The 22,399-nt window shown below is 53.7% G+C and overlaps 9 protein-coding genes across 9 annotated transcripts; 5 read left to right on the top strand and 4 right to left on the bottom strand.

Annotated features, from left to right (window-relative positions):
* Window positions 1-3,206: 3,206 nt before the first annotated feature.
* Window positions 3,207-3,532, top strand: CCOS01_02309 (uncharacterized protein; the record flags this gene model as incomplete). The annotated part of the gene is made up of 2 exons (XM_060450500.1): window positions 3,207-3,293; window positions 3,461-3,532. The coding sequence occupies 2 exons, from the start codon at window positions 3,207-3,209 to the stop codon at window positions 3,530-3,532; spliced, it is 159 nt and encodes a 52-aa protein (XP_060319150.1).
* An 822-nt stretch (window positions 3,533-4,354) lies between these two features.
* Window positions 4,355-6,253, bottom strand: CCOS01_02308 (catalase; the record flags this gene model as incomplete). Its single annotated transcript, XM_060450499.1, has 5 exons — window positions 4,355-4,385; window positions 4,475-4,785; window positions 4,857-5,513; window positions 5,629-5,919; window positions 6,026-6,253. 5 exons carry the CDS (start codon window positions 6,251-6,253, stop codon window positions 4,355-4,357), a joined length of 1,518 nt encoding a protein of 505 aa, XP_060319149.1.
* A 1,527-nt stretch (window positions 6,254-7,780) lies between these two features.
* CCOS01_02307 (uncharacterized protein) lies at window positions 7,781-8,238 on the top strand (the record flags this gene model as incomplete). The annotated part of the gene is made up of 2 exons (XM_060450498.1): window positions 7,781-7,922; window positions 7,967-8,238. The coding sequence occupies 2 exons, from the start codon at window positions 7,781-7,783 to the stop codon at window positions 8,236-8,238; spliced, it is 414 nt and encodes a 137-aa protein (XP_060319148.1).
* A 1,280-nt stretch (window positions 8,239-9,518) lies between these two features.
* CCOS01_02306 (uncharacterized protein) lies at window positions 9,519-10,115 on the bottom strand (the record flags this gene model as incomplete). The annotated part of the gene is made up of 1 exon (XM_060450497.1): window positions 9,519-10,115. The coding sequence occupies one exon, from the start codon at window positions 10,113-10,115 to the stop codon at window positions 9,519-9,521; it is 597 nt and encodes a 198-aa protein (XP_060319147.1).
* Window positions 10,116-10,592: 477 nt separating this feature from the next.
* CCOS01_02305 (uncharacterized protein) lies at window positions 10,593-11,003 on the top strand (the record flags this gene model as incomplete). Its single annotated transcript, XM_060450496.1, has 1 exon — window positions 10,593-11,003. The coding sequence occupies one exon, from the start codon at window positions 10,593-10,595 to the stop codon at window positions 11,001-11,003; it is 411 nt and encodes a 136-aa protein (XP_060319146.1).
* A 57-nt stretch (window positions 11,004-11,060) lies between these two features.
* On the bottom strand, window positions 11,061-11,984 carry CCOS01_02304 (ADP-ribosylation factor-like protein 1; the record flags this gene model as incomplete). The annotated part of the gene is made up of 5 exons (XM_060450495.1): window positions 11,061-11,084; window positions 11,174-11,497; window positions 11,610-11,693; window positions 11,785-11,823; window positions 11,910-11,984. 5 exons carry the CDS (start codon window positions 11,982-11,984, stop codon window positions 11,061-11,063), a joined length of 546 nt encoding a protein of 181 aa, XP_060319145.1.
* A 1,341-nt stretch (window positions 11,985-13,325) lies between these two features.
* On the top strand, window positions 13,326-13,649 carry CCOS01_02303 (uncharacterized protein; the record flags this gene model as incomplete). The annotated part of the gene is made up of 2 exons (XM_060450494.1): window positions 13,326-13,453; window positions 13,601-13,649. 2 exons carry the CDS (start codon window positions 13,326-13,328, stop codon window positions 13,647-13,649), a joined length of 177 nt encoding a protein of 58 aa, XP_060319144.1.
* Window positions 13,650-14,783: 1,134 nt separating this feature from the next.
* Window positions 14,784-15,482, bottom strand: CCOS01_02302 (Skp1 family protein; the record flags this gene model as incomplete). Its single annotated transcript, XM_060450493.1, has 4 exons — window positions 14,784-14,960; window positions 15,014-15,184; window positions 15,248-15,345; window positions 15,416-15,482. 4 exons carry the CDS (start codon window positions 15,480-15,482, stop codon window positions 14,784-14,786), a joined length of 513 nt encoding a protein of 170 aa, XP_060319143.1.
* A 4,637-nt stretch (window positions 15,483-20,119) lies between these two features.
* Window positions 20,120-21,954, top strand: CCOS01_02301 (Alg9-like mannosyltransferase; the record flags this gene model as incomplete). Its single annotated transcript, XM_060450492.1, has 4 exons — window positions 20,120-20,228; window positions 20,392-20,777; window positions 20,844-20,971; window positions 21,027-21,954. 4 exons carry the CDS (start codon window positions 20,120-20,122, stop codon window positions 21,952-21,954), a joined length of 1,551 nt encoding a protein of 516 aa, XP_060319142.1.
* Between the last annotated feature and the right edge of the window lie 445 nt (window positions 21,955-22,399).

The raw sequence follows: 22,399 nt of genomic DNA, 5'->3' as shown, positions 1-22,399 counted from the left end.
GTCGCGACTTTTTACTATACCACGTATCTCATAAAACAAGGAATTGATGCTTCCGGGTAGTCTCGTTCTCAATTCACCAGCTACAGAAATGAGAAAAGAGACGTAGTTGGCTGTTGGGAGTAAAGCTTACTACCGGCACCTTTTAAACTTGAAGTCATTGATCGGCCGGGGGCGGGGCGGGGAGACTAAGGTCGTCTCGGCGGGGAATCCACTCTACGCCCTCCGATTGACTCGCTGACAAGGGATGACGGGCGGCTGGGCTAATTCTACAAATGTTGGTTCTAGAAGGCGTACGCCGATCCGCGACAGAGAATTAGGGTCTTTATTGTAGGCTTGAGCTATGAGCTGTATGCACAAATATTTGAATTACAATGGTTGAGTTGATCGTCACTGCTCGATCTGCCGTCTACTCGCAATCTCCCTATGCTTATTGACCCGACAGCTCTTGTTCTTCGAGACAAGGGGGTTGTCAATTTTTGCTAAATGATTACTGATCTCACTGATTTAGGAAGTATTCTCGAGGTGCTGCCGTTAGAATGATGATACACGAGCGCTGGCCCGGGAGATCTTTTAGCCTGCAATGTCAGCGGCACCTCAGGTTCCATCTGGCGATTTGCTTCCTTCCGAGACACTCCCGTCTCCTTCGGTTTTCGGGCACACCGGCGCCGTGAGACCCGCTGACCGGCACCGGCTCCGAACCCGCCGAACGCCGGCCGTCACTTCGACATGCCCCCGTTCTGCCCGCTTCAAGCTCCGATGGTCGGGGACTCTGCAGTCAGCCTTGCGTAGCATGCCCCTCAACAAAGTCTGCCCGATCCCCTGCTAATCTCGGCAAAGATATGCGTACTCTTCACCGCAGACCAAAGAGATTTATCGGCAAACCAGGCCGATGAATCCCAGCTATGGAAGGAAACTGCGTACGGGGACTCCACCGCCGCAACTCCTTTTTCGTACCTGATACGGGTTCAAGGTACGGTCACACAGCCCCTAGGCTCGCCGTGAGAGGTCAAGCAGGCAGTGAACATCCAAACAAGCTGCATCTTCAGTCCAACCCTCAGACGTACTGCACGCTACGCCTCGCAACCTTCCCATTGAACTCTCCATCGAAAGTGTCACCGTTTCGAATTGGGGACACAAGATCCCACCAAACCCTTTCTAGGCTTCCACCTAAATCCCGGTATATGATCCCCTTGCCCGCGTTTTTCTCTCGGCGGCGGCAAGAATGTTCCCAAAACATCCTTCGCTACGACGCCAGAAGCAGAATGTCTCCCCTGAATCGTTTTGTTCGTCTGAGCCTCTGAAGTGACGGGTAGAACACGAAACCGCTCGAGCCGAGGCTGATTGGGCGGAAGGGGAAGAGCCTGAGGGAGGGGGGATCATGGTTCCCGCGTATATATTTCTGAGGCCCGAAAATAGTCCATGAACCCTGTAACCCTGCAGTATCTAAAGTAATAGCAAACCAACCCGCACATACGGATACCACGTCAGATCGCGCTCGGGTTCGGCGCGCGGGCTATGGCAGTCGTCACTCCTTCCCGCAACTCCCCCCATCAACTGGCGAACGAGTCAGCGTTGTGCGATCCCGCGCGATCGGGTCCTCCGGGATCTTTTCATATCTAGGTATCTAGGCAAGGTGGCATGTCACCGAAGCCCGGTGTGCCAGCGCAGCAGCCTCTGGATATGAGGAAGGGAAAAAAATCAAAGGAAATAAGAAGGGAAATGCGAAAGACTAGTAAGCCTTGCACTAGTTGGTGAACGGACTTGGATCCATAGCAGAAAAATAACAGTACCCGCACATCGCATTGCGTAGACTCTCAACCAAAGGACGACGACGACGACGACTTGACACCGAAAAGATCATCCCAACTCGCAGGCAACGCAAACGCGAAATGCAAGGTCAGCAAAAGAGAGTTTCCCATTTTCTTGCCTGCCTAATACCACTTCACCGTGCGACGACGCCTCAACCACTTTTCTTCTCCATTACCAACAACGCAAGCCGCATTCGGTAGCCCTTTCCCCTCCCTCCAATCCCCTTTGAAGATTATCTCGTTCCCCAAACTGAGGTCATTCCACCCCCCGTTTGGCCCCATCCCAGGATCCCCTCCCCGGGACACCCCAACACCCTTTCAACCGCAGTTGCGCAGCACAGCCAAAAGGTCAGGCGCGAGCTCTGTCTCAGCGCTGTCTGCAGGAAAGGATACCCCGAGTTCACATCACGCTGCCAGCGAACACACACTCAAACCCACGAATGAAGGCGAGAAAGAGAGAACAAGTGAAGCAGAACAGACGTATCCCGTAGATCGGTCGGCAGCTGAACCCTTCCTTCACTTGAAATGAAAAGAAAAAAACACCCCCCCAAACACACCGAACGAAGGTGTCCCCATCCATGAGCCCCTCTCAAGATGGAGGGACCGCCTGATCTAAGCCTCATCCATCCTTGTAACTGTCCTCGACCTCCCTCGCACTCAATGTGCCGGTTCGAGATGACTCTTACACACCGGGTGTCGTATGTACAGAGGGGCCCCCCCTCCCTCGTCTACATACATCCACGCAGAAACTCAACCTGCGGGGACATAAGGTAGACAAGGCAAGGTATGTACTTGAAGAGTAGAGACTATTACTATGTGACCATGTAGAAAGAGACTAGAAGGAGAGGGAAGAGACACCAAGGCCTGCCAGCCCACGGTCGTCAATCTGGTCCCTTCTCCCCCTCCGCCCCTGCTGCCTTTGCCCTGCACCTGAGCGCCAAGCTGTGGCCTCAACCTCCAAAGTCTGCCTTTCTTCATCATGCAGGAAGAGAGAGCCCGAAGTGAAGGGGTGGCCCCCGGACAAAACCGTGGGCCACGCACCCTCTCAAACTTCGGGTTCCCAGATAACTTTCTTCCTCGTGCCCTGTCGCTTTTTTTTTCTGTTGGTTCTGTTTTCAAATAAAACGGCCAATCGCCTGTTTTGCGCGTTGGCTGTGACTTGGGGTTCCAGGTGCGATTTGTTTCTGTCTCTTGCACACACCTACAAGGCAACGTCAACTCGACTTAGACACACACATAACAAGACCTTCGTTTCCTGTCACCCACGGACGAGTCAAACGAGATTTTTTCTTTGGATAGACCTCGCGCCAGGATTTTGCAAATCCCATCGGTCGAATACGTACACACGACATTTCCGCCTTTGTAATCCTTAATCGCACACGCGCGCGCGCAGAAGCAATGTCGTCCCAGATCGAGTACAATCAGATGCCAAGAGAGCCTGCGCCAGCCGTGCTCTCGGAACAAAAGATTAGCTCTCAGCAACCTGTATGTTCGCTCCCTTCAGCCATCTCTATACTTACCATGTCGGTCTTGGTTTTCCCCTCTTCTCTGGTGATTGTCGGTGTCGCATCGATTCGAATCAGCCAGACCTCGCAAAAGGAACAAGACCTCTCCCGAAACCCGAGCTAACCGGAGACCTTGAATCCTACTAGAGCCCTAATCAGCCGATGACGATGGATCAATCAGCGAACCTGCGAGGTGGCGGCGATGGCGGAGTAAGTTGAAAAAAAGCCGACCCAATCCCTCTCCTTCTTCGATATTCCTACGCCGTCTGTGATTTTGGTAGAACTCGAGAAATCAGAAATAGAGCGCTGGAAAACGCGATTGGGATTCTTTTCCTTTTCAACCACACGCTCAAAAGCACACAATTGGCTAACGTGTTACGCTCTTCTCGGTAGGCTGTCTGCTGCGGTCTCTGCGCCGGCCTCTGTTGCTACGAATGCTGCGAGTGCTGCTGCTGCTGCTGTTAAGTCGTATCGCAACGTCACACGCCGAAGGCACTTTTGGGTGTCGTTTCCCTCGAGACACACCCGGAAGATGGTCAACGCAGTGGACGTTACTTTCTGTATAGACCGAATATCGTTTCGAGATGGAGGGTGTATCGTAGACCGACCAAGATCAAGACTACTCTCATTGGGGATCCGTGAGAGAAGGAGACTGAGGAATTCGCGAGCGAGAGTTCGATATCAAATGGGTGGCTCGTAGCGGATGAGTGATTGAATAGGCGGTGGTTTCAGGCGCAAACATATACCAGGGCATCGAATTTCATGCCCGTGACAGTGTCACTTTTTTGTACGATTTTCAACTGATTTTTGAACAAATTATGATTTTTTTTCCCTCCTTGTTTTAGATGCTCTGAGCTATCTGTCTCGTCAGTATTGTCCTGATATGGTATCTCGACAGTCTCTTATTCTTCTCCCCTCGAACTGATTCTGGGCGCCTCGTGCAACGTCGACGCCCGCGGCTCCGGCACTACATCGAGACCTCGGAGCGCCGTTCTTCAGCGCGAATCTGGGTGTTTCTCATCCACCATTCCATCTATGTTTTTACAACTTGGAGCGAACATCCTTGGTAGGCCTAGGAGAAAAGAAAAAGTCAGTATACTCATTCACAGGTCATCATCAAGGCTTTTCAGTCCCCGGGAACGAAAGAAGAAATCAACATACTCGGCAATCTTCTCCGTCTCCTTCATGATAGCGGCGCCGAGCTCGGGGGTAACCCGCGAGAACATCTCGTACGCGCGCGAGCGGACCTCGGGGTGAGCGCCGGCGAGGGCGCCAGACACGTTGCTGACAAAGTTCTTCTGCTGGCCCTCCTGGCGGCCGAGGACCTTCCAGAGGCCGAGGGCCTGCTCGTAGTCCTCGGGCTTGACGGGGCCGAAGAGGTCCGTGACGACGGCGCCGGCCCACTGCTCGTGCGGGGTGTTGACGGCCTTGACGGGCTTGTACTCGAGAGGGCGGAAGGTCGAGGAGTAGTTCTGGGAAGAGTTAGTTCGGTCATTCTCACCATGCATATAGTACGTAGATCGGGGCTCGAGGGGTGACGTACGGGGTTCGCGCCGTAGTTGCCGTTGACAGCCATGGCGCCGTCTCTCTGGAGGGGGTTGAAGGCATTCAGGGGCTTGTTGACGGGGATCTGCTGGTAGTTCACGCCGAGACGGTGGCGGTGGGTATCCGGGTAGGAGAAGAGGCGGGACTGCAGGACGGGGTCGGCGGTGGGCTCGACGCCGGGGACCAGGTGGGAGGGGGAGAAGGCGGCCTGCTCGATCTCGGCAAAGTAGTTCTCGGGGTTCTGGTTGAGGGTGAGCTTGCCAAACTGGCGCAGCGGCACCTCGCTCTGCGGCCAGACCTTGGTCAGGTCAAAGACGTTCCACTTGAACTTTTCGGCCTGCTCCGGGGTCAGGGTCTGCACGTAGACGGTCCAGCTGGGGTGCTCGCCGCGCTGGATGGCCTCGAAGAGATCCTGGGTGTGCCAGTCCGGGTTCTCGGACGCCATCTTGCCGGCCTCCTCGTTGGTGAAGGTCTTGTTGCCCTGGTCCGTCTTGAGGTGGATCTGGACGTAGACGAAGGAGCCGTCGGGCTTGGTCCACTTGTGGGTGTGGCCCGAGTAGCCGTTCATGTGTCTGTAAGAGTAAGGGGTGCCGCGGTCGGAGAACAGGTGCATCAGCTGGTGGATGCACTCTTGGTTCTTGGTCCAGTAGTCAAACTGGGAGATTGAGTTAGTGTGCGATTTGTGATGAGTTGCTGCATCTTAACGCTTACCATCTGGTTCAAGTTAGCTCAAGTCATCTCATGAGAATTCTGGGGGTTTCAACACTTACCATTGTAGCATCCTTCAGGTTAGTCTGCGGGTGACGCTTCTGGGTGTGAATGAAGGGAGGGAACTTGACAGGGTCGCGGATGAAAAAAATGGGCGTGTTGTTGTAAACCCAGTCCCAGTTTCCCTCCTCGGTGTAGAACTTGACAGAGAAACCTCTGGGATCACGAGCCGAATCGGCAGAGCCCTTCTCACCACCGACAGTCGAGAAACGGACAAGCGCCTTGGTCTTCTTGCCGACCTGGTTGAGCATGTCGATGGAAGAGATATCGCTAATGTCATGGGTGACCTCGAACTGTAAAGCCGTGCGCGCGAACGCTGGTCAGCATATTTCTCTCAAAATTCACCAAGCTTCACGCCCGTTCCGACATAACACAACCAAAAAGAACCGTCTCACGAACCTCGCCGTAAGCACCGGCGCCCTTGGCGTGGACGACACGCTCGGGAATGCGCTCGCGATCGAAGTGGGCCAGCAGGTCAATCAGGTGGAAGTCCTGGAGCAGCAGAGGGCCCTGGGGACCGATGCGCTGCCACGCCTGGGGGTTCTCGACGGGGGCGCCATTGGAGGTGGTGTAAGTCGGCTTCTCGTTATACCGGTAGGTAGAAGGCTTCTCGTCCTTGGAACCCATCTTGTCAGCGGTTTCTCGCTTCTTGTCGATTCGGAGATGGGAGATATGTTTTGCGCTTCGGGGGAAATGGCGCGGGATGCTTGCTAATGTCGGACACCAACAGACGGCAGCGGCAGATGGTAAATCAGATCAAGAAAAGAACAGATCAAAGAGGGTCTCCGGGGGGGCGATCCAATGGAGGGAAGACGAAAACATAAATAATCTAAAGCTCCATGACAGAGAGAAAAGAAATAGGACGATAACATAAGTGGGAGGGGACCCTCCTTACACCTCGGCCCCTCCCTCTCCTTCTCTCTCTCTTTCTCTCCCTCTTCCTCCTGCTTGCCCCAGTTTCCTCGGCTTCTGGAGCCCCATGAGCTCTGTCCTCCCACTCAGGGCGTTCAAGTTACGAAGCAGAAACCCCAGGACACGACGTAAGTCGCCCGGGCAAGGGTGGCTTTCCTCGATGATTTCTGAAGCTTTGGTGGGACACACGGCCAATTGGAAGGCAGACGAATGCAAGCTTGGGTTGGCCGAGGTCCACAGAGAAGCTCCATTTTGAGGTTTCCTAGCGTCCTTCAGTCACCCCTTGTTTTCTCCACCTCTCGTTGCTGAGGTGGTGCAAAGGTCCAAAACGATCAATCTTGCTGCTGCTTTTTGAGTGGTAGATCTGCTGTTTCTAGTGTTGCTCTAGAGGCAACTCCAATTCTGGACCCTTAGTTTGAGGCTCTTTTGTAACAACTACTTGGGTAGCGCAACGTTGTTGGACACCTTCAACCTTCAATAGCGTTATCGTGGACTCGACATTCCGACACTGACCACCGCCAACTTTCTCAGGTTCAACTCGTGTTTTCCGCCGCTCGGATTGGTCCATTGTCTCTCCTGGCCCCTCCGACAACGGCGGGGGTTCCACCACCACTGCCCAGCTGGTCTCTTTTGCCGGGATACATCAGTCATGACCCAGTCTCTTGCTCTACCTCCCCAGATGTTGCGGGGGACTCTTTAGATTCCGTCAATGTCGGCATCGAGGGGGGACATCTCAGATTCCAGCCTTTCTGCGATGCGGAGAAAACTCGCTGACAAGCAAAAAGGATGGGGCCTGGCATGGGATATGCTGGGTGAAGACGGCGTCCATCAGGCCACTTACATGCACTTCAACGGCTAGGCTAGCCTTTGATCGCTTTGAGAAAACACCGAGGGTTGCGCCCCTCGGAAGCTCGTTCATGCTATTTCCTACTTATTCAGACAGGTCTGCCATGCTCTTCACTCCCAAGTACCCGTAGCTGGACTTCATCTCTGAGCAAGCCTGCCGGAATCCGAAGGGTGTCCGGTACCCGTCGGGATTTGGATGAACGTCTAGCACCAAACTCTGAGAACTCTCAGAGCCCGGCCTCGGGGTTCGAAAGTTGAGCATCAGCCACTACACCACAACACGGCTCAGTGACGCCGCTTCACCGGTCCCAGACCCGCTCTCTACTCACCTCGTGTGTGTTGCCCAAATCGGGAGAATGGAGAATTTCCCAATTCAGGAAACACGGCTGAACTGAAATGACATCATTGGTCGGGGCCAGAAAGGCAGTCCATGCCGGCGGAAGCCCATTCGCGGTGGCATTCCCCTGGTCTCCTCCAAGTGGAGCGAACACAAGAGTTGGGTTTGTCGCCGAGATCGCAGGATCGAGGTCTGTTGTAGGTATGTACATATGCCACGGGAAAGTCGCGTTACCAGATCTACAGAGGCTGTGGTACAGTGGTTTGCGCCTCACCAACGGCATCCATGGCCGAGGCCCGGGTCAATCTGGTGTCTCGCGCTGTCACATGGCTTCAGCGCGCGTTCCTGGCGGCAGTGGCAGGCTGGCACGTTGGCTCGGGTAGTGAACCGTTCGCCGTCGGTAGCGTTTCCGGGGGCCGCCGCCGTGGGTTCTGCATTTCTCAAGCGCCGAGAACGCCGAGATGCCAGACCTCGCATCTCGGCGATAGCCCGGAGGCGTCCGGCTTTCCGCATTTGAGCACTGGGAAAGCATGTTTACCATCTGTGTAACAGGCTTGCACTAATCCAGTCACTTGAATAGTTTTGGCCACAAGTTGATGAATGGGAAACGTCGCATTGCGTGAATGGTAGCGAACAGGAGTATGGCGCTATCGGAATGAGCCGATAATAAGGACTCGGGAGGAGGCATGTTCCGGGATGTGCTCCACTCCCGCGAGCAAAGGCTTCGAGGTTTTCTTCAATTCACCTCAGAGTAACACGGAGACAAGCAAAACGCAGTTCCTCTCGAGCAAGACTCGAGAGAGAATGTTGTCACTGCGGAACGTGTTCCGAAGCCGTTCCGAGCGCACTCGATGCGGTGTCAGGGTGCAAAAGGACCGCAAAAATGAGCGACAAACATCATGTCATTGGCTAGTGCTTAATTTAGCTCACAAGTGACATATTCGTATGTCAAACCCCAGTATCACGTCGTTCAATGTCACCAGAAGCTACGGCTAGTTACCTAATGGGTACTGTTAAGGATCTACGTCGAAGCCTCTTTACGCGTTCTTGCCCGACAATGCTGTTCCCTATATCGATCTCGCCATGAACGATAACCGTCAGAAAACGGCTCTGTACGAAAAGGCCAACGAATAGTCACCGCCTCATTGGGGGACTCTGCTCAGAAAAGCCAACCCTATGGGCAAGTATAGTAGTAATTAATGAGAACGCGAAAAGCCAACCGACCTCCATCATCCTGGAAAAGGCCTCACTCAATCTTGGCTACATTACACATATGGTCATTAACAAATCGCATCTGACCATCTTTTAATAAACACTCGTTTAAACACGGTCGAGCGATTGAGAGCCTGAACAAACATCTTAACGTTCCTTCAGAACAGGAGGAGGCCCCGATGTTGTAGCAATTTCGACACAACCTCACCGTCGAGACCGGAGTTTTCTCTTCGTCATGTGGAAGGAATGCACCCGGAATCAAAGCCATCAAAGCTGTGTCCCAAGCTGTGATGCCTCGTCAACAGTCTACACGCAGGACCTTGGGCGACATGGCCAGCTTGAACCGGGGAACTGAGCCGGGAGCACGGCAAGCGAGGCAAACTCTCCAACTGTGTCACACCCGCACCCAAAGATCTAAATATGTCTGCCATGAGGCAAGAGATATGAGGTAAGGGAGGCATGCGCAGCTCAGGAAAGCAAACACGAGTTGTCTCTCGTGATGAAGAACCACCGTCATGAAGGGTTGAGTGACAAGGCGTAAGTTGTGAATCATCACCTGCCAGCCAACTCGGGTGATGTGATTCACTACTTGGTATACAGCGTGCCGCCTTCGAGACCGTATAAAGAGGAAGCCTCGCCAATCTTGCCGTCGGTGAGAAGCTCATAAGAACGCATCTCGATCACCCAAACTTTCACACCATCCGAAGATCCTCCTGATACTCCCAAGAACGCGCCAGACAACTTCACCAAAATGCTCCTCCCAAGCTCTACATCCCTCCTCTTCCTCTTCCTCGCCTTCACCGCAGCAGCAGCAACCTCCCAGTCAACACCCACCCCTTCTCCATCCCAACCACCCATCGACGACGGCACAGTCTGCCCCGGGTCCACGATCCCCTGCTGGGAAGGCTGCATGCCGCCCGACGGCGTCTGCTGCCACGGCTCCTCCAAGACCTGGTGGTGCCAAAAGGGCGATACGTGCGGCAAAAGCGAAGCCGCCGGCTGCTTCCACCCACCGAAACGAGCCTCTTCCTCTTCCTCTTCCTCCTCCTCTGCCCCTACAACAAGCGACGACTCCCTCGCTACGGCCACAGAGAGCGTGACGAGACCGAGTCTGACGGCAGCGGCGACGACGACGACGACCGGCACCCAGCTTCCGACGTGCGTCTTCCAGATCCCGCCCATCGTACAGAGGCAGCAACGGGAAAAGGTAACAACGACAGTGTCGGCATGTCCCACCGAGCTGACCTCGGCCACTTCCGTCCCGGGTGCCGCTAGGGGATCCGGGCCGGCGGCGATGGGTCAGTCGTGGGCGGTTCTCACGTCGATCGGTGTCGCGGTCGGTTTTGTGATGATGCTGGTCTGAATGGGCAGAGTTTCTAGATCCAGGTTAGCTTCCAATCAAACTGGCCGTTGTGTACTTTTCGTGCTTTATGAGAGCTGTGACTTCCCATCGTCCTGGAAAAGTTCGAAAACTATGTCAGAATGATTAAAGGCTCACTCAAGAGCCCGTTTCTATCCAAATCCCGCCACCTTCCTTATGCGAGAACTCTGAGAAAGGGGTTAGCCATCACACGGGCGACCAAAGGAGGTGTCAGAACAGAAACCAGGGACGCGGTACGACGTCCCCGTGCTGGCATTAGAAGCGTGTAAACTGATAAAATGGACGAATCAACTCGAGTTTCCTTTCTCTTTCATCTCTTCCTCTGTCTTCTGTGTGTGTGTCTCTCTCCCCCGCCCCTCCCATTTGGGCCCTCTGGTCGCCTCATAAAACGTTGTATGCGCAACACGCGCGTTCACTCATCCGCATTTCGAAAAGACCCCGTTGTCCAGATATTCGTAGATGCGCGCGGCAGCAAAAACCGCAGACTAACTGTTTCCAGTATTCAGTCTACAGTCCGGCACTACCCAATGCTGAAACGCCGGTCCCGCAGTACGCCGAGGGTTGACGGGGGATCTTGCGAATGCCCTCTCTCTCACCAAAACAAAAAAGACGTCGACAAACACACATCGATGCGCAGCTCTACCCAACTGATGGGCCGTATTATAAATCGTGAGGGGCGTTATATATAAGTGGTTGTTTTTGAGAGGTTGATCGTGTAAGGGTCAGCGAAGCCATAGGCTCCGTATTTATGACTCCTGGTTGACGGTTTGCTAGTAGAAGAGGTCAGCATTCGTGTCCCAACTCAAAGTTTCTCCCCAAATGGATCTCAAGGAGTAGATCTGGTAGGGTATGCACGTACGACAAGCCAGTCCATGCCCTCCGTGACACCGCTGCCGTCGACCGCGGAGCAGGCCATGATGCTCCAGTTCCGATCGCGCAGCTCGCCCAGGCGCAGCGCCTCCGAAATCTCGCCCGCGCCCTTGGCGCCGGGCTGGTCCTGCTTGTTGGCAAAGACGAGGAGCGAAGCGTCCTTGAGCTCCTCCTCGTTGAGCATGGCGCCCAGCTCCTCGGCCGCAGTCTGCAGACGCTCGATATCGGTCGAGTCGACGACGAAGATGACGGCCGCCGTGTTGGCGTAGTAACACCGCCAGTAGGGGCGAATGCTGGTTTGACCACCTAGATCCTATAGTCGTGGTCGCGCATGGCTGCTGTCAGTCTCTTTCTCTCTCTTCTTCTGTCTCTCTCGCTTGCGTGTGGTGTTGCAGAGAAGGGTGCATCGGAGAATGGCGGCATACCCAAACGTTGAAATTGAGGTTTTTGTATGTGACGGACTCGACGTTGAATCCTATCGTCGGGATCGTGGTGACAACCTCACCGATCTGGAAAGTTCAGAAGAAGGTTAGTCCAAGGTACTTTACGAGATGCACACCTTAAGTGACGGCGGAGAGGGAAGTCTGCCGCAGAACTCACCTTCAGTCTGTACAAAAGTGTCGTCTTGCCAGCGTTATCCTGTAGAACACGGTGGTTTGTCAGCCTTGCGTCTCCACGTTTCGGACGCATCACGGGGGGGAAGCTGAGCGGGAGGATATGCGTACCAGTCCCAAGATCAGGATGCGAATCTCCTTCTTCGACCACACGAGGCCCGACAGCCATGACATGCTTGCGCCCATTTTGAAAGATGGTTTGTTGATTCTCGACAGGAACTCGGTGTGGGATGAGGTGTGGTCGTGGTGTAAACTCGGAGCTTTCGTAGGGATGCAAAAGGCCGTGTGCGGGTTCGGGGGTTGAGTTGCGACTTGGGTTCTGTCACAATATACGCGGTTGGCCTCGGGACAGGATGGTCGCGGAGGTTTAAGGTAGGTAAGGTAAGGTTGGTGGTGGTAGCAAAAGGTGGCTTGTTTCCCAAGGGGCGAGCAGCAGCAGCAGCAGCAGCAAAAGTAGAATGACGAAAGCTGACCAAAGAAAAAGCTCCGCCCGCTTTGCTGGAATTATGTACAAACGCAGGGCCTTTACCCGTTGGTGAAGAATAGGAGAGCACGAAAGGGGTGTGAGGGAAAAGGGCGACAAATGTTCCGTGGCGTTCAGGGGCAAAAAATAAGAAGTATCTAGTCTCTCCCCTTCTTCACTGTTTCCAGGAGTTTGGCTTGATTCGTCGTGGGTTTCGTTTCGTCGAGCTGTCTTTCTTGTCTTTACGAGTAGCAGACAAAGGGCCGTTGCAAAAGAATCTCGGATGGCTTGACTTTCCCCCCCTAAGGCGTACCAGTAAAGGTAAGGTAGCGGAACGGGTCCCCCCTAATTGACAGTTTTTTAAGACATGCATGGATGGGAAACCTGGGCGTCCAAACGGGTCCGCGGGTTGCCAATGCTGGGATCGTCGGCCGCTCGAGCCTATCGGTATGTCAGGGATTATCACATAAGCAGACTCTGAACTCTGATGCCTGAGGCACTAGAGTCCATTGTCTTATCTAATCAGCACCTGACCGAAAAAAGAAGAAAAATACCAAGCAGGAGCGAGCCACACAGCTGAGCCTCAAGAGGCGAGTGACCTTCTCATGCCTCCCCTCTCCCCCCACCAGGCTCCGAAAGCGTGACCGACTCCACCTTGTGCCCTGTCCACCAATCAAGGCGACTGCGGGCTCGCTAACCTAGTGCGCCTTGTGCACAAGAATTTCTCATTTCTAGTGGTGAGATCGATTCAACCCATCCCATCTGGAGAACAACTGCCACCCCAAAGGACTCGCACCAGTTTGATCAGCCAACAAGCCGTCAAAATGCCGGTACGTTGATAGCTTACGCCCTTTCGCTCGTCCTCTCGTTCAAACGGCCCTCTTCGACGCGATGATGATGTTTCCCCTCGACCGAATCTACCGACATATTGCGTCCACGCGATACGACAAAATGCGTCACCTGTGGACGGGGTTCACGATGGGGGAGTGAGGGGCAAACATCATCAACACAATCGAGGAAGGCGAACGAGAGGAAGACGAGGAAATCCAATACAAACAAGCAGAATGCTGACAAGATCCCCCGCGATACAGAGCCACAAGTCTTTCCGCACGAAGCAGAAGCTCGCCAAGGCGCAGAAGCAGAACCGCCCCATTCCCCAATGGATTCGCCTTCGCACCGGTAACACTATTCGGTACGATACACCCTCCCTCTGTTTCTCCCAGGAAGCCTCTCCTCTTTTTGTCTCGATCTCGAAACGGATCAAAAACGCGAAGGGAGTCTTTCACATGGCAGAAAACACACCCCACCAAACATCACAAAACTAACATCTCCATCACAGCTACAACGCGAAGCGTCGTCACTGGCGCAAGACCCGCCTCGGCATCTAAACGCCTCGCCTCCTTCTCTCTTCAAGAAAATCCCTTACCCTATCCTGCGGGACTTCCATATCAAAACCATGGATGCCGCCGACCGAACGACGACGCCGCGCTCGACTTGGGGGAAGCAAACCTTTCACATCAAATGGGGAGGGGTTCAACTCTGATGGACTCAAATACCCACTGGCTCGAGTCCTGAATTCGTGGGGGAAGTCTTTTTTGACAAACAGGAATGGAGGGGAAACAAAATGGATGCCCGGTTCGGCTAGACTCTACGTATTGCATGTTACGGTCATAGGGAAAGGAAATGCAAAATTTGCCTCTGAAGAGATGAGGCCCCCACGATTCACCATTCTCGTTCGCTCAGTACATGTTGTGATGCGACACCTCGAAGGACCGCGATGCATATCGAGGAGTACCTCCTCGCCCTCACCGGCAGGTACTGATTCCGAGCCTCCATTTGTGGTCTCCAATCAGGCCATCGCGATGCCTTCCCTGGTTTTTGAGAAGCCACTGGCAGCATCTCAAGCTCGAGCAGGTCTACCCTAGCACACCATAGTGACGTTGGTTCCCGAGTTATTCACGGCCATCTGACTTCCCAGTTTCCAATGACTCACTGTTGACGAATCACGAGCCCTTGTCGATGGTATGACGAGCCAAGTGAGGTTTGGTCGTCAGCCTTGCTGTGTCATGTTCGAAAGTAATTAAAGTCACCTCCGCCCGGGGCACATACAGGCAGCCGACCTCGATATCTGATTTGGTCGCAACCTCCAATGGATCTTATGGACAAACGCAACAATATCACCGACCAACAAGTCAATACTTTAGACGCGAAATCAAACTTCTTTGCCTTGCTATGAATTTGTAGCAAAATCAACTGGACCGCACGCATAACTGCTGCGCATGGGATGGATGACCTTGTGTTAAGCGCCTTTCATCAACCAAGCGTCCCGTTCCATACGGGACGTGAATTCCTGACCTGTGGAGCAACCCGCAAACTTTCCAGGGTAACCGAAAAACGAATCAATGAGCGATCGTCAAAACGCCGGAGTACGATGCATCACACATTAGGTGCGCAGAGAAATGTCCGAAGAGTAGTTTAACCCAGACTCCGGCTCTTTTCCACCAATCCATTTGTCGTGATATTTAACGGTCCTCGGCCCACTCATTCTCGCGGCGGATCTGCTCCTCCTCTTCGGGGGTGAAGTCGTTGGTAATGTTGAAGGTCTTGCGGATCTCCTCGGGCGACTTGCCCTTGATCATGTTGGCAACGGTCTTGCAGCCGACGTCGAGGAGAGGCTTGATGTCCAGGTAGTTGGAAGCCTGTCGTAATGTTAGCTTAATGCAAGGATATGTGACAGTAACGGGTAACATACGAGGATGATCTCGAAGAGCATCTCCTGGTCGACCTGCATGAACTTCTGGTCCCACTCCTCGATCTCGGTGGTCTTCTTGCGAGCATCGTTCTCGTCATCGGCGGTCTGAACGGGATCGGCGCGGTGGTGGTCACACCACTCGATGACCTTGCGAAGGACCGCCTCGTTGACCTGGGAGGAAATGTCAGCGCTTGTCGATCATTCGGTCGAGAGGCGAGAGGCGGCGACACATACGTTAGGAATGGGAATGGGGTTCTCCTGGCTGATGGCATCATCACCAACATCCTCGAGCATGTTCTTGATGAGCATGGAGCGCTCAGCGACAACGCGATCTGGACAAGATGCGTTAGCAAGGGTCTGGTCAAGACCGAGCTCGCGGGCGGAAGGAGGGGTCTGACGTACCAACGGGGATCGTGATGTTATCGTTGGACTGAACCCAGATCTTGGCGTCTTTCTTCTCGGCGGCCATTTTGTCTAGCAATTTGGGTAACTGCGATGTAGAATATCTTGGAGCGGTCAGCTTGGAGTTGGTAGACGGCGATGGTTGACTGGTGATGATTGATCGAAGTATTGAAGTTGTTTCTGGAGGATGGTGGGGGAAACTAGAAGTCAACCGGCGGGGAAGGAAGCAGCGGAAGCCGGGACTATATAGGCCTTACGTTTATGATTCGGAGGTAGAATGAGAAGGTGAAGATTTTGTATGCGACCGGCGACAGTTGTTTGATTGGAGAGAGGCGAACAAACGAAGTAGTGAATAAGTGATCGGAGATGGCTTTTGTTGCGTCAGACGTTAGGTTGGACGGTTTTGAGGGTCGGGGCAGCCAGGCTGTTGGTTGTGGAGAAGTGGGAAGGCAGAGAGCGTCGCTACCCATAGAAGTTGAGGGAGCAGCAGGCAGAGGTGAGGGCGGCAGGTGCTTTCATTGGTTCAAGGCGGCGGGACCTGTTTGTACTCCTGGGTCTCTACATCTGTTGCCTGGAGAACTCTATATGGCTCGAGGTACCTACCCTTTGGTGCCTTTCAGAAGGCCTCAATGGAGTCGGTGGACCCGCAAAGGCACAGCACATCAATGGACATGACTTGGAAATGAACAATCCCCTCTCGTCCAACCTGAAAGACAGCAAGAGAAAAGAAAGTGTCACGCAAGAAGAGCCTGAGGCAGAAGCTTCCTGGCGGTGTTGAATTCCATTACCTTGCTGAAAACAGTCTCGGTGACTCTTCGCCGAATGCAACTCACTTTTGTGCGCAAGAGCAAGGACGGAGGCACAGATGGCCCCCTTATGTAATCCTAGCCAAAGAGATGTTGTAAGCTTGAACAGATATTATCCCTTCACTCTTTCTCCCTGGCATGATGTACGAGGGATTCTCATTGCTGCTTGCAAAGACTCAAAAATGGCATCAGCAGCAAGAGTTCAGAAGTTATACCATATTATTCCTTGTTGCAGATTGTGCTGCTACCTAGGTACCTATCCTCCTCGTTGGCTCCAGGCAAATTCCGAGGTAGCCTGAAGGACTCCGATCAAGCTGATTCACTACAACCCAGGCACCTTAGGTAAGCTTCAGCCTGTGCCTTATCTTCTAGAGGGCCTAGGCACCCCCGGAGGTGATGCCCATTGACGAGTTTTAACAAAGGCATTGCTTCAAATGGGAAGTCAGATTCCCTCTAGAGAAAGGAAAAAGGGAAGCTCGATATTGCTGGACTCAAGGTAGCAACTTTCCTGTTCCCTCGGGCTTTTACCCTAACCTAGTAACTTTGCCTGTGCGTTCAAGGTACCTTGTGTAGACGAAGCTCAACATAAGATTTGGAGCCAGCCTGGATGCCGTACTTTGACGCTGGTCAAAAGAGATGAGCTTGGGAGGTAGCCTGTGATTTCCTTGGAGATAATTTAGAATAGAAGAAAATGGCGGGAAACATCCGGAGCGAGGGCGGGCCTGCTAGATCTATATGTTATCCCATGACCTCTGAGGTGATACCTGCTGAGAGGGTCTCGTGATTAAGGAAGCTAGATTCGGCCAAGCATCGTTCTTCTCTCCCACTCTGCCACACTTAGAGAGAGGGAAACCAGTAAAGTCCAAATCTCTGGCTCGCGAATTACCGAGTTATAAGTTCAGAGATCACAGGATTCGGACTTTGGTGCAATGCGACCTGATACAGACTTCTTGCAGTAGACTGCAGTTGCTTGGCATCTCTCCGCAAGCGGCAAACCAGTTTTCGGAGCCGGACAGACGATTAATGCCGGCATACCTTACTCGGACCAGAACCTCGTCGCCGCTAAGCTAAAGACCGGCCGAGGAGACCGGCAAGGCAGAACCGGGGGCGGTGGAGACGGCCGGTAAGGTAACGCCAAGGTCTATTCCTGTGAGTGCCGTATCTGCGGAGCCGAGCACTGCCTCCTCTTGCCAATGGTTGCATCGTGAATAAAATGCTTCTCAGCGGATGGCCTTAAGTCCAAAACGCTCCCGGGTCGATGCTTGCTAATGGCGTCTGGTGCCTACCTTGCTTGTGATGTTCCTTGTTTCTCTGTCTCGGTTCATGGAGTGGGCGACTAGGTTTGCCTTCACTGCTGGGTGACCGAAATGGCATCAACTAAAGGTATACGAAAAATGTCGTGGATAAGCTCTCGTACCAAGCTCTCGTACCGAAGGAAATGTCCGACAAGAATCTGGAGCTGGCCAGGGTGTGGACACGGAAAGACAGGGCCGACGGCGAAAGCGAGCTGCAAGCACTTTAGGGAGCCTGTCTTCTCCACGGATCTGAGCCCCCGCGACGCGCGAGCAGGGCAACGCCAATCTGATGGTGCGAGACACTGAAGATGGCGGCATATGGTCTAACATTCCTGGTCCTCTGATTGTGCAGAGGAAGTGTACTCTGTAAGTTATTTTGCTTGTTCATGTACGTGAGGACCCAATCTCTCGGAACAGGGCAAAGCGTGGAATGCATCAATGATGACTGGGCCGGTTTCATGGGGACGCGCCAGTGGGAGTGGGCGGCGCGCCTGCGTCCGTGAAATTTAATGATTCGCAATTCATAGCGCCGGATGTTGATGGGGCCTGCGATCCCGAAGCTTCCGTCGGCGGACCATAGGGGCGAACGCGACTACGACCGCGGATGCGCAGATGGCGTCCCGGGATTGGCATTATTACGTTCGTCTGATATCAATATCGGCCTTTTTCACCAGACGAACGGACAGAGCGTTAGGGACGGGTGGCATGGCTTTGTTTGATGCGACTCCCAGAGATATGTTGTAGACAAGTATCCGGTCACCAACTGGTAAAAAGTTAAAAGTTAGTAAGTTGTTGACAGGCAGCCCCCATGCTGGGCGGATGGGGAATGATGCATAATGACAGCAAGACATGATGGAAAGACGTGGTTCGAGAAACCTGCTGACTGGGTTGGTATTGTTTGGTTGGCTGTCCGGGGAAAGGGGGTGGTGTCCCCTGGCGAGGGTTTGGAGTGGTGGACGAAGAGAATGGAAGAAGTAGAAGCTTTGGATGGGGCCACCTCGCTCACAATACACGTACTGACTGGACACTTTCTGTGTGTGGTGATGGCCCTATGAGCCACGCTGGCAGTGGCATGCACCCTCTCAGTCCCAGGTGCTGGTCGGTGGCAGTCTGCCTTGCCCGTTTTAGGGGTTAGCGCCCCCAACTGAAGGTCCTAGCGAGAGGAGCTTGGCAGGGAACAGGGGGCCGTTGCAGCGGACTCGGGAGCGCACACTCTCCAAAAGTCGGGCTCGGTTTTCTTTTCTTTTGATTTCTGCCAGCCAGCAACCACATCGCGGACTCGTGCGTGACGCTTCGCTTCACCGTGGAACGGGAGGGTTGTGTATGTTGGGAGCTGGGTTGGCGATCCCTGTACCTGAAGTGTGCCGTGGAATAAGCATTCTATTCTCCCAGATGTGGCAGGAAGGTACCTCCTTATTCGTACGGATACCGGTACCTGCCTTACACCGGGTAAGAAGGTACGAATACATACAGTCGGGAAAAGGGAAGGAACAAACACACGACGGGAGCTGCCAGTTGCAACTGCCCACAACCTGGGAGGAAATGACAATCGCCCACCCGCCTTACCTCCCTGGTCCTTAGACTCTCCCATCATTGGAGCTCCCAACCTTGACACCTCCCTCCTGCAGTCCTTTCATCCATCCATCCCTCCTCCTCTCCCGTCACCTCACTTACCAAGTTACCAACTACCTACCATGCCTAGGTACCTAAGGTAGGTAGGTACGTAGCACTCAGCAGACCTCACTCCGTGAGATAGTCACACCCTGAGCTCACATCTCATCTCACCTGGCTCCTCTGGTGGGAACTTGCAAAGGCAAGAAATCAAACAACAAATGCCCCAAGCACCAAAGAGAAGCAAGAGCAGCCTCGGCAGGGGCCATGTGCCCGCTAAAGTAGTCTCAGAGATTGCGGATACACCCTCATATGGATAGTTCTGGGCCTATTGCTCGGGAACTGCTCCTTACGCTGCTTACAAAATACACGTACCGACCAGGTTGTAAGAGCAAGGTTATCTCTTCTCCCTTCTCCATAACCCTGCAAAGTCCCCTCCAAGGTCCAAAAGAGCTGCGGTGCGGGTGCGGGTGCGCTTGCGGGCTGACAGAGCGTGGGAGCGACACTCAGTCACTTTCTCGACCCGAGTCCGCGCAAAAAATATCCTGACCATCACCCTACCTGACCTTACCTGACCTTGGACTTATTTACCTGGCCTTGCCTTGCTTTAGTCGCACCTCGACCTGCGCACCTCTTTTCTTTTCCCTTTGCTTTTCTCCCACCACCCTCACCGGGCCTCACCTTGCAAATGATAATATTTTCCCTTCTCTGTGACCATCCTTCTTCTTGCCATTACCTTACTTTAACCCCCACCTCTCCCTCCTTGACCTCTGCTGCGCCTGGCAAACCATCGCATACCTGGCTCCTGTAGATGCGCCTCTCCTCCTGATGATGCGACGTTGCGACATACCCTCCTTTTCGCAACGAACCTCCCGCCGGCCTGGCTCCGCCTAATACTCGACACCTGGCTACTTTCAGCCTTCGATCACGAACCGATGCCCGAGCTACACGCAGCAACTACTACCAGATAATAATCGAGAGCACCTGGAGTCATGTGGCGGAGAGCGTACCTATTTCTGGTGCTGGTCAGGCTGTGGTTCGCCTTGTCGCCCAGCTACCTGCACCCCGACGAGAATTTCCAGGGCCCAGAGGTCATCGCAGGTACGTTCAGCTTTTTTTTTTTTTGCAGCTGCTGTATCCCGTTGCCTGGGTAGAGCGTGCCCAGCTCTCGGTTTGGCGCCATGGAGCTTCCTACCTCATAGCTCGGATCGAGTTTAGGCGCTTGTTCTCGTTCAACAGGACCTAAACTAACGGCGTGGCGCAGGCCAAATCTTTAGTTACCCGGTACGGCACACATGGGAATTCACGAATGAGCACCCGATACGAAGCGTCTTCCCCTTATGGCCCGTCTACGGCCTGCCCATGATGTTGCTGAGATGGCTGTGGATCGGTAACGGCAAGGACGGCGAGATCCCCCCAATCGCAGTCTTTTGGACCCTTCGCGTCCTCATGTTCGTCACCAGCTTCGTGCTGGAGGATTGGGCCATTCATGAGCTCATCAGCTCTCCACGACACCGTCGCGTTGCTGTGCTCCTGGTCGCCTCGTCCTATGTCACATGGACGTACCAGACGCACACATTCTCCAACTCGGTGGAGTGTCTCGTTGTTGCTTGGTGCTTGGTCTTGATTCAGCGCATTGTCGAGAGCCCGGTAAGGACCCCCTGGGCACGATTTTGTGGGCACCAACATGTGAAAGCTAACTAACGATTGTGACAGCAACAATCATCGCTTCTTGCTTCTACGATTCTCGGCATAGTGGCCGTCTTTGGATTGTTTAATAGAATTACTTTCCCGGCGTTCTTGTTGATTCCGGGACTTCGCTTGATACCCCATTTTCTGAATAGGTACGTCCGTCTAGGCACCATGACATCAGGGGACCGCCCACTAACAACCCACCAGACCCATGTCCTTCGCCGTGATGGTGTTGGCAGCTTTTACAACTACCTTGGTCGCCATCACCCTGGATACGGCATTCTACCTCCCTGAACCCATCAAGTGGGCAGACCTCATCTCACGGCCAGTCATTACGCCACTCAACAACCTCATGTACAACATCGACACAGACAACCTTGCGCAGCATGGGTTGCACCCCTGGTACCAGCACCTACTGGTCAACATTCCCATGCTGATCGGCCCAGCTGCGATGTTGCTCTTCACTCAGCCATACCTCTCATTACGACTCTACTCGGCCATTTCTGGTGTCTTTGTGCTGTCTATCTTCCAGCACCAGGAAGCACGATTCCTGCTGCCCACCGTCCCGCTCATCCTCTCATCAGTGCACCTTCCGAAGAATCGGACTGTCGTTCGCGTGTGGATCGGGGTGTGGCTTGCTTTCAACTTGATCTTTGGCATTCTCATGGGTGTCTACCATCAAGGCGGTATCGTGCCGGGCCAGGTATTCCTGAGCAAGCAGCCAGACGCGACGCAGGCCGTCTGGTGGAAGACCTATACGCCACCCATTTGGCTTCTTAACGGCAAGAATGAGGTCCTCACGACACGCGACGTGATGGGTATGAAGGGCGACACGCTCCTCGAGGAGCTGACCAAGTTGGCTACCTGCGACACGCCGGCGGATCGACGCAACTCGGAGTATTTGAAGGAGAAGAACGGGACATATCTGATCGCACCAGCATCAGCGACGTGGATAGACCCCTACCTTCCCAACAAGGGACTGAAAGGCCTACGGTTCCGCGAGGTATGGCGTTACAGGCAACACTTGAACTTAGACGACCTCGACTTTGGTGACGACGGCATCTGGAACACCCTGACGAGGGTGATTGGCAGACGTGGCCTCGTCGCCTGGCGTGTGACGAAGAGTTGCAAGTGAGGGCGGGTTGTGCAGGAGACTCAAAAGCAATGAATGAAAAGATTTGAACGTTTTGATGATTGAAAAGCATTCGATCCTTCGAAAGCAAATGGTATCGTGACTATGTGATGTGGTCCTTTCTTTGTCCCTGTTTGTGACTAACACCCATAAATATCTCGAGCGCCGTACCGATGGCGCCCATTTTCATTTCATTACACAAGGCCTCTTTTTTTTTGTGAGACCCTTTACATTCGTTAGGGAGCTCCCCCAGTTCCGATTCCATCCCATCATTTGTCTGCGAACAGCCTACAGCGCATACCAAGCGCTTCGTTAGACGCCAGACCTCGTCGAGTTCGCCGGCATTCATCCAGGAATATGCCGGGGGACCACCTGGCCCACATGGATCCGTCTGTATCGTCTTTCGAGAAGGGTCAGGCACGATGGCGATGTGCCGTAACCCCCTAAT

This window comes from Colletotrichum costaricense (genome assembly GCF_030867565.1).
Source record: "Colletotrichum costaricense strain IMI 309622 chromosome Unknown Scaffold_2.1, whole genome shotgun sequence".
Classification (NCBI taxonomy): Eukaryota; Fungi; Ascomycota; class Sordariomycetes; order Glomerellales; family Glomerellaceae; genus Colletotrichum; species Colletotrichum costaricense.
This window is presented reverse-complemented; position numbering and strand designations above follow the sequence as displayed.